General features: G+C 38.5%; 1 protein-coding gene and 1 long non-coding RNA gene across 4 annotated transcripts in view; one reads left to right on the top strand and one right to left on the bottom strand.

Annotated features, from left to right (window-relative positions):
• crp (transcription factor cropped) overlaps nt 1–16,641 on the top strand; it is a 141,843-nt gene that overhangs the window by 5,696 nt on the left and 119,506 nt on the right. Inside the window, exon 2 of one of the 2 annotated variants that reach the window (XM_089080892.1) lies at nt 12,272–12,614. In XM_089080892.1, coding sequence (XP_088937018.1) covers nt 12,272–12,614 — 343 coding nt within the window. Of the gene's footprint in view, nt 1–12,271; nt 12,615–14,343; nt 14,696–16,641 lie in introns of those variants that run through there. The other variant, XM_089080895.1, reaches the window with a different exon arrangement.
• LOC148935786 (uncharacterized) lies at nt 1,104–6,248 on the bottom strand. 2 transcript variants are annotated; one of them, XR_016140169.1, is made up of 4 exons: nt 5,363–6,248; nt 3,506–5,112; nt 3,032–3,200; nt 1,104–2,798 (listed from the first exon to the last, which is right to left on the bottom strand). It is a non-coding gene; the product is annotated as an uncharacterized LOC148935786 (long non-coding RNA). The 2 variants fall into 2 exon arrangements; XR_016140168.1 differs by having other exon boundaries at nt 3,032–3,144.

The raw sequence follows: 16,641 nt of genomic DNA, 5'->3' as shown, positions 1-16,641 counted from the left end.
AAACGCGCGTCCCTGAGAAAATATCGTCGAGCAAATTAACATTGCGCTCCGAACTCCGAACTCGTCTCTCTCGCGGAGAGGAGATAAATCCGTTACGAGAAAATTGTAATCGCGGAGAGGAGCACGGTGCTCGCGAGATATGGAAATCCGGGGCTACCAAGCTGTAACGTAAATTTTGTATCACGTCTACTCTCGCCGAAAGGACGAATCTCCGTGCGTTGCGATTTAATTAATTCTTGCAACTTTAACGCTAGGACGACAGCAAAGTTTCGGTGGAGGTGTGGAGGAAACGTCGCGACGTCACGTCACACGTCGTTTCCACTGTAAAATCTAGACGTTTGAACGGCTTCGTCTAGGAATGGGTTTAACACCTGCCGCAACTGCATAATTTTTTTTCCAATCTCGTTATCCGCCGTGACTTCCTGCCAGCCGTTTCAACTAGGTTGAACATTCGCGATCCGTTCGTTCCGTCCGTTCGTCGCGATAAGCGCGAGATCCGTAGCTCCCGGATCATGTTTTTATCACTCATGCAAATACAATGCGAACGACTGATAGGTCGGCTGCTTGCGGTATAACGTCCGTGATAGATAGGAGAATCCCGCCGTGATAGACATAAGTAGACAAAACGGGTCTTTGTATATTTGCCTATATCTACGTGGAACGTGACTTTGCAATAAGACTCATGTACACGTGTCGAGAACGCTTTACCGACGTTGCACGCTATAATCTGCAATATCACTATTAATTAAGAGAAGACGCGCCCGCTTTTATGTCTCGTTTTGCGACTTCTAATCATCGACATAGACAAACGGAAGTTGAATCGTATTTTAGGATTCAACCACGTCGCGCCGTGTACAAGCAACGTCTTCCGGCGTGACCCGCAATGCATCGCTATCTCTATCGCTATTTTATTAATCGATAAGGAAAGTTTAATATGCAGTTTCTCTTCAATTCGCGAAGATAAAACTGCCGCGCGATAGTAAGTAGACAATACGGGCCTTTATTTTAGGAACTAGTCGGAGCACGGCTTCATAATGTAGTACACGTGTAAAATTGCTTGTTGCAGAGAAAGCTACAATATTCTTTAATTAAGCAGCGATAGATCACAGACAATTTGCTTGTATTATTAATGTATAATTTTGTAACAGTGTGTACAAGTGAGCCGTGTTTCCACAACGCGTTTCACGCGTTAAGAAACTATAGACCTATAGACCTCCTAATAGAACTATTTAACAATAATTAATGTGATATTCTTGAGTATGGCCGCAATAAGGTGGAACGTACAAGCGAACTGTGTCCCACAGCACATCTATTCGGTTCTTCGCGAAGAAAGTTCATTATTAATAACAACATCGCGTGCGTAATACTTTTTCTTAACGAACACGTACCTTATGCGGTATCCAAATGGTCGCAATTTATTTACACGTCGAGCTCGATAATGCCTCGATACGCTGCCAGGCGAGTGGGGAATGTGCGCGACCTAGCTCAACGAAGACTACGCAATTTTTCCGGTGCAACGTACGCGTACGCGACGCGCGATCGTCCATCGCGTTGGGTTGGTGGCGGCTTTCGAGGTTAACCAGCTAGTCCGCTCCGTGACCGTCTGATCGAGCCGGATGATCGTCGACGAGCCGGTACTCTTGTCTCCTTTTTATGGCCACGCTTGCGTTCGCGTACGCCTCTCTTTCTCTCCTCCGCTCTCGCGAAATCGGAACGCGTGGGTGCGAGTGCGAGATAGGGAGCATGAATGAGGCCCCTGATTCCGCGTCTAGGATCGTCTGTGCGTAAACTGTGCGACACGAACCGTTACCGCAGCCGGAACAATCTTTCGGGACGGTGGTTATGAATGCTTCTTATTAGGTCGCGAAACGAAGCCTCGTCACAGCCTCGTTTAACTCGACTTGGAGTAAAATGCCCTTCGTAAAACATTTGATCCTTTGATCAAGTAAAGATGAGAATGGCAATACGTGTACGATTTTTATGAATGGAATATTGATGATTTCTGTTACTGAAAGTAACCTAGCTGTTTTGCTAAAGATATTCGAAAAATATTCGTTTTTCTGAAATTTCAACTTGATAATAATAATTTGCTCGTATTCCATCTTTTTATATAAACCTGAATTGATTTCTATGATTAAATTTTTTTTATAATTACAGAAATCATAAATATTTTATATATGTTAATTTTACACAAAACAAGTTAATTTTGAAAAGAAAATTATTTTTACTTTATCACCTTCTTTTATGAAAAATTCTATGTATTATAAATTTTATATAAACAATAGATCTCTATGATTTTTTCGTAAAGTGAATACGAACTATAATCGTAGCATTATTGAGTACGCTACAAATGTTTTGTCAAGCAGTCTTGATGCGGAACATTCGATATGTTTCGTATACATAAACGTTGATCTAATTTCTATGACGCGCGACTTCGTTTCTCATAGAGAATAAGCGACTGAACTATGGAGATGATCCCGAAACTCCTTTCAGTTCTGCTATCTGACAGCAGACAACAATGGTTTCTCTGTTGACCTCTTATGCTCCACATATCCGTTGCGCACCGCAAACTCCGCTTACACAAATATCCTACGCTCCTACGTGGAGGTGTCATATATAGATAAAAGCGAAGGGACCGATCTTAGACGCGGGAATAATGCCTCCGCCTCTTTTTCATCTTTCTTCAAGTATTCATGCGATGCTTCTCTTCGTCGCCAGTTTTAAAGATATTATGTTTGTGCATGCACTTTGTGTTCCGTATCATGTAGAGGATTGTCACGGTAGAAAAATTAATATTTCTGAAAATCGATAATAAAAATTATAATTGCAAATGCGTTGAATCTACATTTGTCAATTCCATTAAATTTTTTGTTAAATAGGCAATAAAATTTAAAATAATTTTTTTATAATGAAAATATGAAATATTGAAAAATAAATGATTATATAAATGACTATATTGTATTCACAACGAAAAGGCCAGATAACCTTGTCAAGACTAATGGAAATTGGAAAGAAGAAATAATATACGTACGTTTTTATATTTAGTATTTATATTTTTTCGCATCTTTTGATATTTAACAAAGATTCTAAATTCTTTTACTTCTACCTGAATCTGATTTTTACCTGAATCTTTTTGGAATAACACTGAAAAAATAGAAGAGTGGTTAGAGAAAGGAATGTTACCTGCTGCTCGTTCATTCCTGAAATATTTGTAGAAAATATGTTTAAAGAATATTCTAAATAATTGTAGACAAATTATTTTGTCAAAATTTATAATTTATAATTTAAAAAATTATTCGAATTTCAAAATTAATCTGTGATATAATTCGGAATGTTTCTTGATATTATGCGATCGATATCAAAATTTTTAATATTTGAAAAAAAAAAAACAAATAAGACATATTACGACCTAGGAACTCATCGATTTAATTTCACAATGACATTGTTCAATTTAATAAAATTCGATATTATTGAAAAAAATAAAATTAAAAAATCGACCCCTTACCTTTCTTTTCCGGACATTCCGAATGGAGGATCGATTAGCGATCGATAAGCGTAATTGGAACCGGCTTGTAAGAACGTTTGTGGTGCACGATGCGACGGACAAGTGCGACAGGTCTGGTCATAATATTCACGGTAACAGGCGTTTTCTTCTCGAATGCTGACGCGCGGGAGGATGCAGCGTTCGCCACACGTCAGAGAGTTAGCGTATAAAGAACGTGCTGCGTTCTTTCGATCTGACGCAGTACACAAACTACCGGCTGTCATCCGTGCCTCGGTTCGCTACCTCTCGTTTCGTATCCCGACAGCTGGTTGACTCACGTCATTTTACGCACGGGAGCGCACGCATTCCAATCGTCATCTATATAAATTGTCATTGTTTTCATCGCAGGTGCTCTCTCCCAGATGATTAACAGTATAATGTATTTACGTCCGCGCATACATCATCGAATACAAGCTCTTTTGATTATTGCGTGGGAATAAAACACCTGAGTTAATGGTGACACGAGAGCGAATTCCTTGAGCGAATGCAATGATTTTTTTAAATTGATGATAGGTAATATTCCGAGTAATTTTTAATATTGATTACGTAAAGATATGTGAGATTAAGATATTGTAATTTTTTTCATAATATCAAAAATTTTACAATCAATTCTATTTATAAAATTATACGCGGCGTTTATAGTCGTGATTATAAATGTTTTACATATACAATAATTCTTGTCATGCTAAAATATAATACTTGTAAAATATTAAAATTACAATTTGCCTAATACTGAAAGATAAGCAGGAAAAGAAGAAAAATAAAAATTACAATACAGGAAATGAAGATGGAAGAATTGACAGATATCCAGGCAAGATATGTTTCACCGTTCTGTCTCGATGCGAGAAGACTAAAGTCAGTCGGAGTAGCCGAAAGTGAAGAAGAAGAGAAGGAGGAGGAAGCGGTGGGATGGGAAGAGAGAGAGAGAGAGAGAGAGAGAGAGAGAGAGAGAGAGAGAGAGAGAAGAAAGAAAGAAAGAAAGAGAGAGAAAGAGAGAGAAAGAGAAAAGGCACGTAGAGACGTCTCGACGTGGCGCCCGTTGGGCTGCGTCTTACGTCACACTGCTAAATATATATGCCTCGCCCGTTCCCAATCTCATACCCATTCTCGTTCTTCATCCCGCCACGACGTGGAGAGAGCTAGGCGCACCGTCGTCACTGCCAAAGACATTTGCTCTCGCGCGCGCTCGCACTCACCCCGACGTGCGTGCACCTCTTCTTCTCTTTGTCCTCATGTGCGTGTAACCTGATATCGTGCGCCTCGGAAACCGCGGATGCAACGGGCGTCCCGAGATCGCGACGCGCGACGCGACGTCGAGCCAACAATAACGTCGGTCAATCGTTATTGGCCGCGCGATTATTCCCCGACGATCGAGATAGATCTTGGAGATCAGACGTCTGTGGTTTCCCAGAAGGCGTCTCCTTGAACGCTTCTTCTTGAATACTTTTAAGTGCGCGCTTGCGGTTCCATAAATTCGAAATCGCCTCGTAATTACGCTACACAATTGAAATCTTGTACGTATATCTTAGTCCGCGTTTTTGTTATTTTGTTCCGTTAAAATTTCAAACCTGCAAGTTGGATATTGATATTAATAACATGTACATGCCGTTTCATTTTATTGTGATATATGTTAATTCTATTCGACTTTCATTATCTTATAATCCATATAGCCGTATCTTTTTATCTCTAAAATTCAAGTTTTGATATTACAAGACGGTATGATATATATTTATTCATTTTCAATTGAGTGATGTATGGCATCACTGGCAAGGCATTGAAATAAGGAATTTTCAGGACAAGAGAGAAACCAATTGTTACCTATTTCTGGCCCTAATCCTGTTAACATCTGTCGACGACAGTTCCGTTCTCAGAAGAGTCCCTTCCAGATGTTGTCGTAGGCAGCCTTTCCGTGCCTTTCGTGCTCGTTTTTCGTTTTTCAAGCTATCCATAATCCAGAACTGTTCGTAATCCAGAGAATTACTTTATTCTCTTTAATACGAATGTAGTAAATTCCGCGACTTTTATCACTTTTTTTTTATCTATTTATTATCTATTTATACATTATTTATTTTTATCTATTTTATTTATTAAGTTACAAAAAATATTTTAAAAATGAATTCGTTTGAAGTATAAAACACACACCACTAATAATATCAATACATAAATCTTCCATTGCGAACAAAAGCAATATTATACACGTATTATACACGATTTAAATATTTAAAAAAAAATGTGTTCAGAATAAGATATATAAGATACGTAAGCTGTAAGGTACGACGATCTCTTCGACTGCTGTAGTTATCTTTCGTGACAGAAATTTGAGGAAATACTGAGGAAATGTTTGATATTAACTGAGGAAATGTTTGACATTAACTGATAATATTATAGAACTTTAGGAAGAGGGAAAAACTGCGTCGATTGGCTAGAAATGAGTTCCGAGAATAACTGTTAGGGCGGATGTGCACAGAGGGTGGTTCGAGACCCTAATGTAAATCTACACTGGTATGCACATCCGACCAATTGGGAAGAGACTTCTATGTTATTTTGTGAAAGATTTGACCTTAAACTTCTATATAAGGTAAAATACGCGGGACTTTCTAGAAACAGATTTCCCATTTGACTTCTTACCTGCTTTAGATTAAGTCAGAGGAAAAGTTAGACATCAGAGAGAAAGAAGACATCTGACAGATCGGCGTTTCATATTTTTTTCTGTATTATTCGACATATTTTGTTGAAAAATTCAATTTCTGAAGTGATATTAAGGTAAGGTGCAAAACTTTGAATAAAAACAAATTAAATTTTAATTTAATATTTAATAACGTAAAAGTATATTTTATTTAATTATTTTAGTTCTAACATATTTATATTTTTATCTTTTGCATTTAAATAAGTATATTTAAATATTACAAAAATTGTAATATTTAAGTATATTTATTTAAATGCAAAAGATATAAATTGAGGAGTTTTTATATAATATCATGATGTTATGCGTATTAATGTTAAATACAAGTACACGTGGAACGGGCTTAAAATCTAAATTTTCGCGAAAGTTTCAATGAAATGTTGCAAATGAAACTATCACAAGGTCGTTTATTGTTTATGAGCAATCCGTGCAGCATCTTTATCATCCATTTTCCATTCTCCCGTTAGTCATTCGCAGCTGATAGACAGCCGCAGATATCGTGCAAAGGCATTAGTAACAAGCAGCTGACTGACGCCAGTCGGTTATTTATATAGCTGTTATAAGGAAAAAAAAGGAGAAATCGTAAAATGCAGTAGAGTCGCGTTATGCAATGTTCTTAGAATCGCTCTCGTAGAATATGCAAATGGAAGGTCATCTATTCTGCAATACTTGCGTGTGTCACTGTTACGGTATGCATCATCTTCTCCTTTTTAATTCTCAAAGTTAATTATTCAACTCCTCTCAAGTTATGCGTGATGCGTCACTGGAATTTTCAATATGCATATACCGCCACGTCTCTGCGGTCTATATATTCTACGTTTAACAATCATTTATCGTTCGTTTTTTTTTTTTTTTTTTTTTTTTTTTTTTTTTTTTTTTTTTTACAATCGAGTGATCCTCGCAACCCGCGATAACTCGATAACGCGATTATCATACTTCGAGTCGGCATTTACAACGCTAATATTCATGAACGTTAACGAGAAATGGATTCGAACGAACGTAACGACACTACTCCTTATCGTCACGTCGCTCAGTCTAGGGAATTCAAACTCCATTCCCATGGGAACGTAAGAAATTATCGTGGAACATAATTTTTCGTTGTACATTCTTACCGAGGCGCGTGCTATCTGGCCGCTGTTTTCTAGTCAGTCGCAGCTGATAGGCGGCCGCAGATAGCGACGCTTGTACGAAGGCACCGGTAACAGCCAGCTGAGTGGCGCCAGACATCAGCTGTTGGTGACTCACGCGAGCGAGTCGACCGAGAGTTTGCCGCGGACGGACACACAGTCGCACGTCGTACACACACACACGCGCGCACGCACACGCGTCCACACACACACACACACACACACACACACACACACACACACCAATACTAACGGGCGCGTGCGCCAGAATGCGCGCATGCCGTTGTCCGCGTCGCGTCTCACGAAAGTGTCTCTCTCAACACGCTTTTTCCATCTACCACGGTGAAAATCCACGGATGCACATGCACCTGGGCAGAAGCTCCGAGCGAGTCGATGCACCGATACCTCATCGTTCTCGTTTTTTCCCTCCACTCTGCCGTCTTCTTTTTTTTTTTTTTTATCGTCGACGTTGGGCAACGAGTGCGAGTTTATAATTGGACTTAATCGCGCAACCAGCGGATGTCCTCTAAAGTGTATTCATTCGCAGGCAAATAATTGCCATTGATAATCGTTGACAGATGCAGAGTAACAATACGTCGCACGTCATTTTAATGTCACGTGATTAATTCTTGAGTTGTTTTCTGTTTAGAGAATTAATATCGAGCTGTGTTTTTTTTTGTTAGTATTTTAATTATAAGGTTTTTATTGTGCAAAAAAAATTTCCTTTAAGTAGATTAAGATAAGACGGGAGAAAATGTCCTGGATGCAATTTATTAATGAAGATATTGCTTGCTTTTCCCGTTTATTAAAAATTTAATATTGTACTAAGTACTTAATATTGTACTAAGTTAGTCATACCATTTATACCACGCTCATTTTTTTTATTTTTAATTTTTTATTATCAAAGATAATTTGGTGGCACATGTAGTCTCTGAGTATCATATAACCTTGTAAGAAATTATCTCTTATGAACTGTTGATTACCGTTGTGGCATAAACAACAACGCAGAATTAGTTGTAGTATATTGTAATATATATTCATAACTGTAATTGTAGATTTTCGAATGAAATTAAAATAACAATAGAAATTTAATGCTTAATCTCGTTGTTGTTTATTACAATCTAAATTTGTTTGTTTATCACAATATAAAAGTTTAAAAAGTAAGAAAGTAACTCAGCACTGATTGTCAGTAATGAAAACAAGAAACTATGCGGAGATGAAAGTTTGTACCTTCTGGAAAATAAAATATTATAAAAGAAAGACAAAGAGAAAAAATTACATGCTAAAAATATTATTAAAAGTTGTGATATAAGAAGCACATGATATTCTGATTAGAAAAAATTTGAAAAAAATATGTCAAATTGTAAACAAATGAAACATAAGATATAAGAGGATAATATTTAAATATTATAAAATATATATTACTCTTTTATATTTTATATTTTATTTATTTATTATACAAGTATATTTTTTACACAAATACACACACACACACACATACACGCACGCACGCACGCACGCACGCACGCACGCACGCACGCACGCACGCACGCACGCACGCACGCACGCACGCACGCACGCACGCACGCACGCACGCACGCACGCACGCACGCACGCACATGCACAATAACTGTGAACTTTCTGTCTTTCTTCTTTTCTTTCTCTGAAAGTGAGGCACACAATTTAGAAGATAACCAGACGATAACCGAACCGAACTAAAATACGAAGAATAAACGACATGGGAGTTATCTTTAGCGCGCATTCTCCCTCGTACGGGGGGCAGGATTTCAGGGTGAAAAGGAAGGTAACTCTATCCACTTTTCGTCGACCTACTTCGTCGCAACTGATCTGGCCGAGCGAGCGCTCTGCGGGTATCCGGCGAACGAACGAGCTGACGTCACGACAGCCAACCATCCAGCCAGCAAGCCGCCGGCGTACCAGCTGATCTAATATAACCACTCGATGAGAGAGTACGCCACGTGGATTCCTGGTTCCGTGGACCTCCACGTGCCGTTATGAATGATCGCCGATGAATGCCGCGGCCTGATTCAATCCCTCGTATGTTACTCCGAACAATTCAGCCGTGTTTATCACGCGAAGGAAAGATGGTTGTTTTTGAAAATGACAATACGCATTAAATTGTGAATAATGATTTATTGCAATATTCAGGCCGGCAATATTAGCTTCGATGAGATGGCTGTTGTACCATTGTGACTAGAATGTCGATGATGACAGCGACGAGAGATCGCAATACCGAAATTAATATGAAGCGCATAGACGAATGACTTCATCGGATATGAAACATCTGATCACATTATCCCATGTTCCGTATCGCTTTAACTCACCAATGACAAGTATTGAGTATCATGGCAAAGATTGTCCATTTTTGAAGATAGCTATGGCAATAGCTATTACTGGACTGGAGAGTTAAAGTGCGGAATAATGCTACGTTACAACACACTTCGGGCATTGTAAAATCTTTGACGGACGTTCGTGATTTGAAAGCATCATTACATCGCGGATGATGTACGATTATGCCTTTGTGCGTGTGGTCGAGGTTCCGCGGTATTTGAGTGACATCTTCGAATGAGTAACTGTTAATATATCAACCAGAGAAAATTACCGGACAGGTGACAAGCGGTCAATAAAGCGTCGTGATATTTAAAGACATTTTTGTTATTGTTATATTCTTTTGCCAATGCTATCTTATGAACAAACAATAAACGTTTTTTTTTTACGTTACTCGAAATATGTTTTAAATCTTTACATTCACATTATTACTTTTTGAAATGTAGTAGTATTTTATCGTTCTCCTGTGGGGATTAGTTAATTTCTGAATTAATCGAAATTTAATTCATCGTTTTTTTTAAAATGACCGTGTGTCGTAACTAAAAATGATTTCATGATTATTTTTTGACGAATTCACATTTGTTCGTACTATCGACGCGTGGCGTTTCGGAGCAAAGAGCAAGGTCACGGTCTTCTCTGCTGAGTCATCCCCGCGGCGCTATACCCGCCATCTCGATCTTTCCCCTCCCTGGAGCTCTTTCTCATCGCTTTTCTTACTGCTGCTCGTTAACGTAATAATTTTCCCAGCTATTTGTTGTTTCCTCATTTACCGACTTTACCTACAACTTAGTTTATAATGCTGCACGAAATGAGTATTGCATTATTAAGGACTTTGCTAACTTATTTATAAGTTCCCCGGAGTAAAGTACGGCACGTAATCAAACATAACGACGCGTATATAACTTTGATGGATCTGGGGAATGAATGCCTCCTATCAATTTTAATAAAAAAAAAAAAAATGATTTTTAGATTAGATAGAACATGGAATTTATGAATCTTACGGCCGGATATTTTGACACGATTTCTGTATCAATATTATATGTTTGAATAATTTAATAAATCATCAACTCTAGCAAGTATTAATAAAAGAAAGATTTTATTTAAGAAATCGTGAAATTGAACAAAAATTTAAAAAAAAATAAATAAAACTATCATTCTTTCTTCGTATCATTCTTTTGAGACAAACATAATTTTTATTATTTATATGGAATTTTAAAATATATATCTAATAAATTTTGTGACTTGTTTGTTTGTTACTTTCATCTATAATCGTGATTATGTCAAGCGCGAATAAATACGAATGGAATTTCTAGGTGTTTACAGCTAACAAATATTTTATGCTTGCTCTTTAACTAGAATTTATGCTTACATGACGTCTCACGTGCGTGCTTGCAGCTGACCTTTTCATTATGATGAGGCCTCCTCGCGATATTCACGGTAGTATACATGCGTTGTTGTTCTCATATTATTTGCGTGACGATTCATGATTATACGCGTGGCGTGCTAGGAGTACGAAATTAGATAGGTCAGATATATTTATTAAGTATTTAAAATAAAATGAATTTAACGCATCTTTATTACGAAACTTGATTTTATACGTTTTATTATATGTACAATTGAGAAATCGACGTTAAATATTGCTGCTTGCAGAGACTGAAAGAACTTTTAGAGAATGAAAAGGTAGTGTTGCTGGCAAATCTAAGTGGTCTATCAGATCACAGATTCCATGCGGTCGGTGTTGGCGGATGTGCGAGCGGTCGGAAGCGCGCGAAGGAAGCCTTTGAAGCCGCCGTCGAGAAGCGTCAACGACGTCTCGCTTCATTGACCGCGAATTCAACCGTCCACAAGTCCCATCGCGCGCGTTCGACAAAGTAAAAAAGATAGAGGAGAAAAACAACCATCTCCCTGCTTTCAATTTCCTTAAAAGCCCTTGCGCTACAAGACGATACAAGGCGGGCGAGTGCCTCGTGCTCGATCGCGATCGCGACAGAAAATCCGGCGAAACGCCACGCGTTATGCATGTCAAATGCGCGTACCATGTGTTAGTGTCCTTCCTTCTCTTTCTCCTTCTTTTTCTTGTTTGCGTCGCTTTGATTCGGACTCTACGTTGTTGATACTGGAATACTTTGGCCGGGGACATTTATCGCCCGACGGAAATGGCTTTTTTTTTTCTTTTCTTTTTCGACAGCGATGATACGCGCAGCTGCCTCTGCGAGGTAATTAAAATAAAGTGATGTAGATGTATAAATATATGAAGATCCAAGAGTTCAAGGATCCACAACCAAATATTCCAAGTGTCAGCATTTTATGTAATTATATAAAGCTGCGAAAATCGAGATCGTCGCTCATTTAAAATTTAATTTAACTAACGTACAACGATACATGCGTTTGATGATTAAGATAACATAATTTTAAACATCAAATGTCCTCGTTGTACATTTCGCTTTTGTTGACAAAATCGTATCGTACAATTTATTATTAAAACCGAAATCAAGCTCCGCGAATTGTATATAAAGAAAAATTTACTTATGCCCATTTAAATTTATTTTCCAATTTATTTGTCTGCAGGAGCGTCGAGACGGTGGACGACGGCTCGGTGACCACGAGTGTGACGGTCACCGAAGTCGCTGATACTCCAGAACGGCAACCGCAGCAAAGGCAGCAACTGCCGCAATCAAAAGGTAACGTCGGATCTGGTCGGCGGGTTGCTAGTCAGAACGTTGCGTTGAGCAACGGCAACGGTATCAGCAACGTCGGCCGTGTCACGTCGCGCAGCCATATGGAGCAGGAGAAGCGAATGCGGCGAGAAATCGCCAACAGCAATGAACGACGTCGTATGCAGAGCATCAACGCTGGATTCCAGTCGCTGAGACAATTGCTGCCGCATCACGAAGGCGAGAAGCTGTCCAAGGTAAGTCGTGTATGGCTTTATATTGACCTCCGACCGGAGTCGTGCGCATTTCATTCATTTATATATTTCGTACGATAAACCCATCATTTGTCGTTTGTCTGTAATAAAAAACATTAAAAAATCTTTGATTAAGAAATCTTGTCAAATAAAATTTCATTGAGATATATGGATTAATTTAAACGCATAAAATGATTTGTGATTATCGTAATTTATAACGAAAAAGTACAGTTTGATTTTAACAAATCGTAAAATTTTTAATGTGTATAAAATTTTTAGTTTCTTTTTTTTACAATTGTGAGACATTAACGAGAATTTAACAGAAACCACGACTCTGGTTCAGGGGTGAAAGTGCGTTTTTTTGTCCGCTATATACGTTGGTATCGTGCGAGAAGTCGAGTGTGCCAATACGAGAATATGCGAGACATACTTGACATCGTATCGTAATCAATCTCTGGTTGAAATGAGAATTGTATCCATGCGAAAAGTGTTATCGTCATCGCCATATTCCTCGTAGCTTAGATCGCTTGCTCATTCGGTATGAATCACTGTGAAAGAACTGAAGAACACTTCCTCCAATAAATTTTTCCTGTGCTGGAGGAATAGTCGATCAAGCTTGAGTAATAACGATCATCGCTTCATGCTCACGTCTTTCCATGGATACATTAGAAGGAATGCATAATCATTGCATGCCTCTCGAGAGAGAGGAACATATTCGATCAAATATCAAAAAAATTAATAAACGTTTTGATTTTTATCACGTCATAAAATCGCAAGATATTCATATATTTTATTAAAGTCATAAGGCATCGAGTGTAAAAATTTGATTTTCGAGGCTTCGCGCAAATAGTCTAGTGAAAGATCATTGCATGAGGATAATTCGAATCTTAATGCACGATTGCTTATATTGTGCAAGCAGTGTCTCATCACCAGTCGCAAAGCATAATGCTTTTACTTTTCTTTGTCGTAATGCATCATCCGAATAACTTGGAAAATTCTCATTTCGTCCATGTGCAAGATGTGGTGTGCGTACATGAAATATCTTTTATGCCGCACTCGTGCACACAATTGAAAGTCGAGAAGGTACTATCGCAAGAGTGGGTCACGCCTTTGTTACTAGTACCATCTTGCGATTTTGACTGTCCGTTTGAAGATTTCGAACTTGAGAACTCTGCGCGACGCGCTCAATCGATATGTGACTATTTCGGATCGTTGGGACGTTGTGCGAGTATTTGAGCATTCAATAGTCCAAGTGGAGTCGTCAGGAATAATACTGTTTCCCGCAAGTTATATATCGATACTCCTTGGATGAATTCGTAACTCAAATTATCGGATACAATTGATAGAATTGTTTACTTCTTCGCAATAGCCGAGTTTCCATTATGATTAATCTTTAAATGCATTCGATTGTAGAAAAAACGTGTATACGTATAATTTTTTTTTTGCTCAATAATGAGAATATAATTCGATAAAATTACCAATTGTTGAATGACGTAATATGCATTTAGGGATTAATTATTTATATTTTTGGCGGTATTAGATCTTATATAAGACCATACAAGAAAAAAGTAAGGATGACAGTGAAATAATGCCGTGAAAATCCAACCGTATGAATCCGATTATATATGCATGATTGCATTTATCGCCTCTTGCAAGATATTTTTATAATTTACTTTCTTTAAGGTAACGCCCTTTTCGATATTTATTATTAGCGAACGTATAGAAAACAGACTCGTTCTTGTTTGGTCATACAACTTGAAAATACCGCTGGCATGCAATGATGCTCTCGTTGGACACAAACGAGTCGTACTTTATTTTTCACTTAATTTTGCACGGTGTTAAAAAAAATTAAACAAAAGAATTTTTCTGCATTCGCCAGTAAGTAAGGAATCTCGGTATGTATTCAAGAGACTTTCTAACCGTTATTTGCAAAACGCAGACGGACCTCGCGCCTACGAATAGTTAAGGTGATGGTACCATCCGACCGGAAGAGTTTTATTACATTAGGGCCAACACGCACGATGTCGGGTCGGGTCAGGCTGACACGTGGACCGGAAACGACAACCTACCTCTCTTTTGGCAAGGTGAATTCGCAAATAAAACTCAATCGTCTCTCTTGCGCGTTTGCGCAAGTCGTGACGTTACGTTACGCAAGCCTACCGTCGGCAGCTTTTATGAATCATCGAGCGCTTTGGCCAATTTTAGCATGTGAAAGTCGGCGTCCGATCCCACGCTGTAAAACTAAATCCCTGCACAATCGGTCCGGTTCGTTCGCCTAGTCACGCCGACTGGGACTTTAATCGTTAGCCCCACTGTCGTGTGACAACGTTTATTTAGTTCCTGTACTGTTGGAACGTTTACGTCATTGCCGTTGGGTATCAGCTGACGCGAACAGTTCGATCGCAAAATTGGTGTTCAAACTGTCTTGTATCGCCTTTCTAATGTAAACTTTTACTTTTGTGAATTCTTGAATGTTTTACTTTTAATCTGAGAACGGTACTATTGAAACTGTTGACGATTTTTTAAATTTTACAAAACATGATTTAACAATGTTTTATTACAATATATTTTCTGCATTATTCTATCATTTATCTTACTTTATAATATCTTATGGTTATTCTGAGATTGTTCTTTACTATTAATAAATTTTATAGATTACATTGTCCCGAGTTCGTGTTAATAAATATAAAAAGAAATTCGTACGGGATAAAGAAAACTCATTATCAGACAGGTATGGTTAATGCTGTTGGGCATGAATACAAACTCTCATAAATCTTTAGCTGCGAACTTGTTCTCTACAGCTTTGTGCCACCTTTGTGAAGTAAGGTCAATCGTGGGAACGGACTACGGCGAGTATTTCACGGCGCAAATGCCGCTATTAAGCCGATTATACGAAAATCACCTTTCTCGGCGTAACATTGATACATATCCGCAGGCTATTCAAAATTTATCGAATCATATTCTACCTATGAATTTTTTGAACAAATATACTTAATTTTTTGAGAAAATATTGAGACACGGTAGTTTTAGACTGATATAAATGGCAAAAAAACGAAAAGATTTTTAGTAATTAAACATTACAAATTTAAACAGCTGGTAAAATTTTATCCTTCAGTTGAGATTACATCATGTTTATTTTAACAAACTCGTAATATATTTGAAATTCAATTAAGATGTTTAGCGTCGAGAATAGAAGGCAGAAATTTTAGAAGCGGCAGAAAGAAGTGGAGAATATATCCGTAGAAATGAGCCGTGCTAATAACATTCCAACATTTGGCGCGTTCGAAAATAGCACCGACTAAAAATTGCGCAACGTCGCGCTCGGACAACGCGATCACGAGGGCGGGGGGGGGGAGGGAGGTCAAGAGTTAATCGGGTATTTAGCGAAGAATGTGGACCGCGCGAGACGTGACGAGATGAGACGAGACGAGGCGCCAAACACCGCGGTGCCTCGTGAGACGATTAAAGGTAGGCATACAATGCGCATGTGTGTCAGTCGGGACAAGAACCTCGAGAGTCGCGTGACTCGTAATTGGTGGTGTGAACTAACAGCTGATCTCGCGCTGATCGCAAGTCGCAGCGCGCTGTGCGTAATCGAGCACATGTCGTACCTACGTACCGTGCGCGTCCTTATTTCGTCATATCGACTCGTCTTCTATCGTTCGCGTCGTAAAATATGCTTTCTCGTTGTATCTTGTATATTCCTTAGGTACATAAAATTTAAAGAAAAAAAGTTTTGTCGAATATATGAAAGATTTACACAATTTATCTTGATATAATATCTCCGACGATTGATCGATCGATTACGCTACGTGCAGTTTTTATTTTACTTTAGCGCACGTGGTGAAGCTCACTCCTACATTGTGTACGGAAGCATTATTTTAATAACGATATAATTACGTTATTAGATCGCGAGCTTTGTTCAAAGCGCCATTTACTCGATGACTCGGGACCTCGTTACTATCAAACGACGTTACTTCATGAAAGGCGGTCTAATTATCCCGCCCGATTCTTTCTGAAATTCCCCGTG

This window comes from Pogonomyrmex barbatus, unplaced genomic scaffold (genome assembly GCF_055798465.1).
Source record: "Pogonomyrmex barbatus isolate J1 unplaced genomic scaffold, ASM5579846v1 scaffold4, whole genome shotgun sequence".
Classification (NCBI taxonomy): domain Eukaryota; kingdom Metazoa; phylum Arthropoda; class Insecta; order Hymenoptera; family Formicidae; genus Pogonomyrmex; species Pogonomyrmex barbatus.
This window is presented reverse-complemented; position numbering and strand designations above follow the sequence as displayed.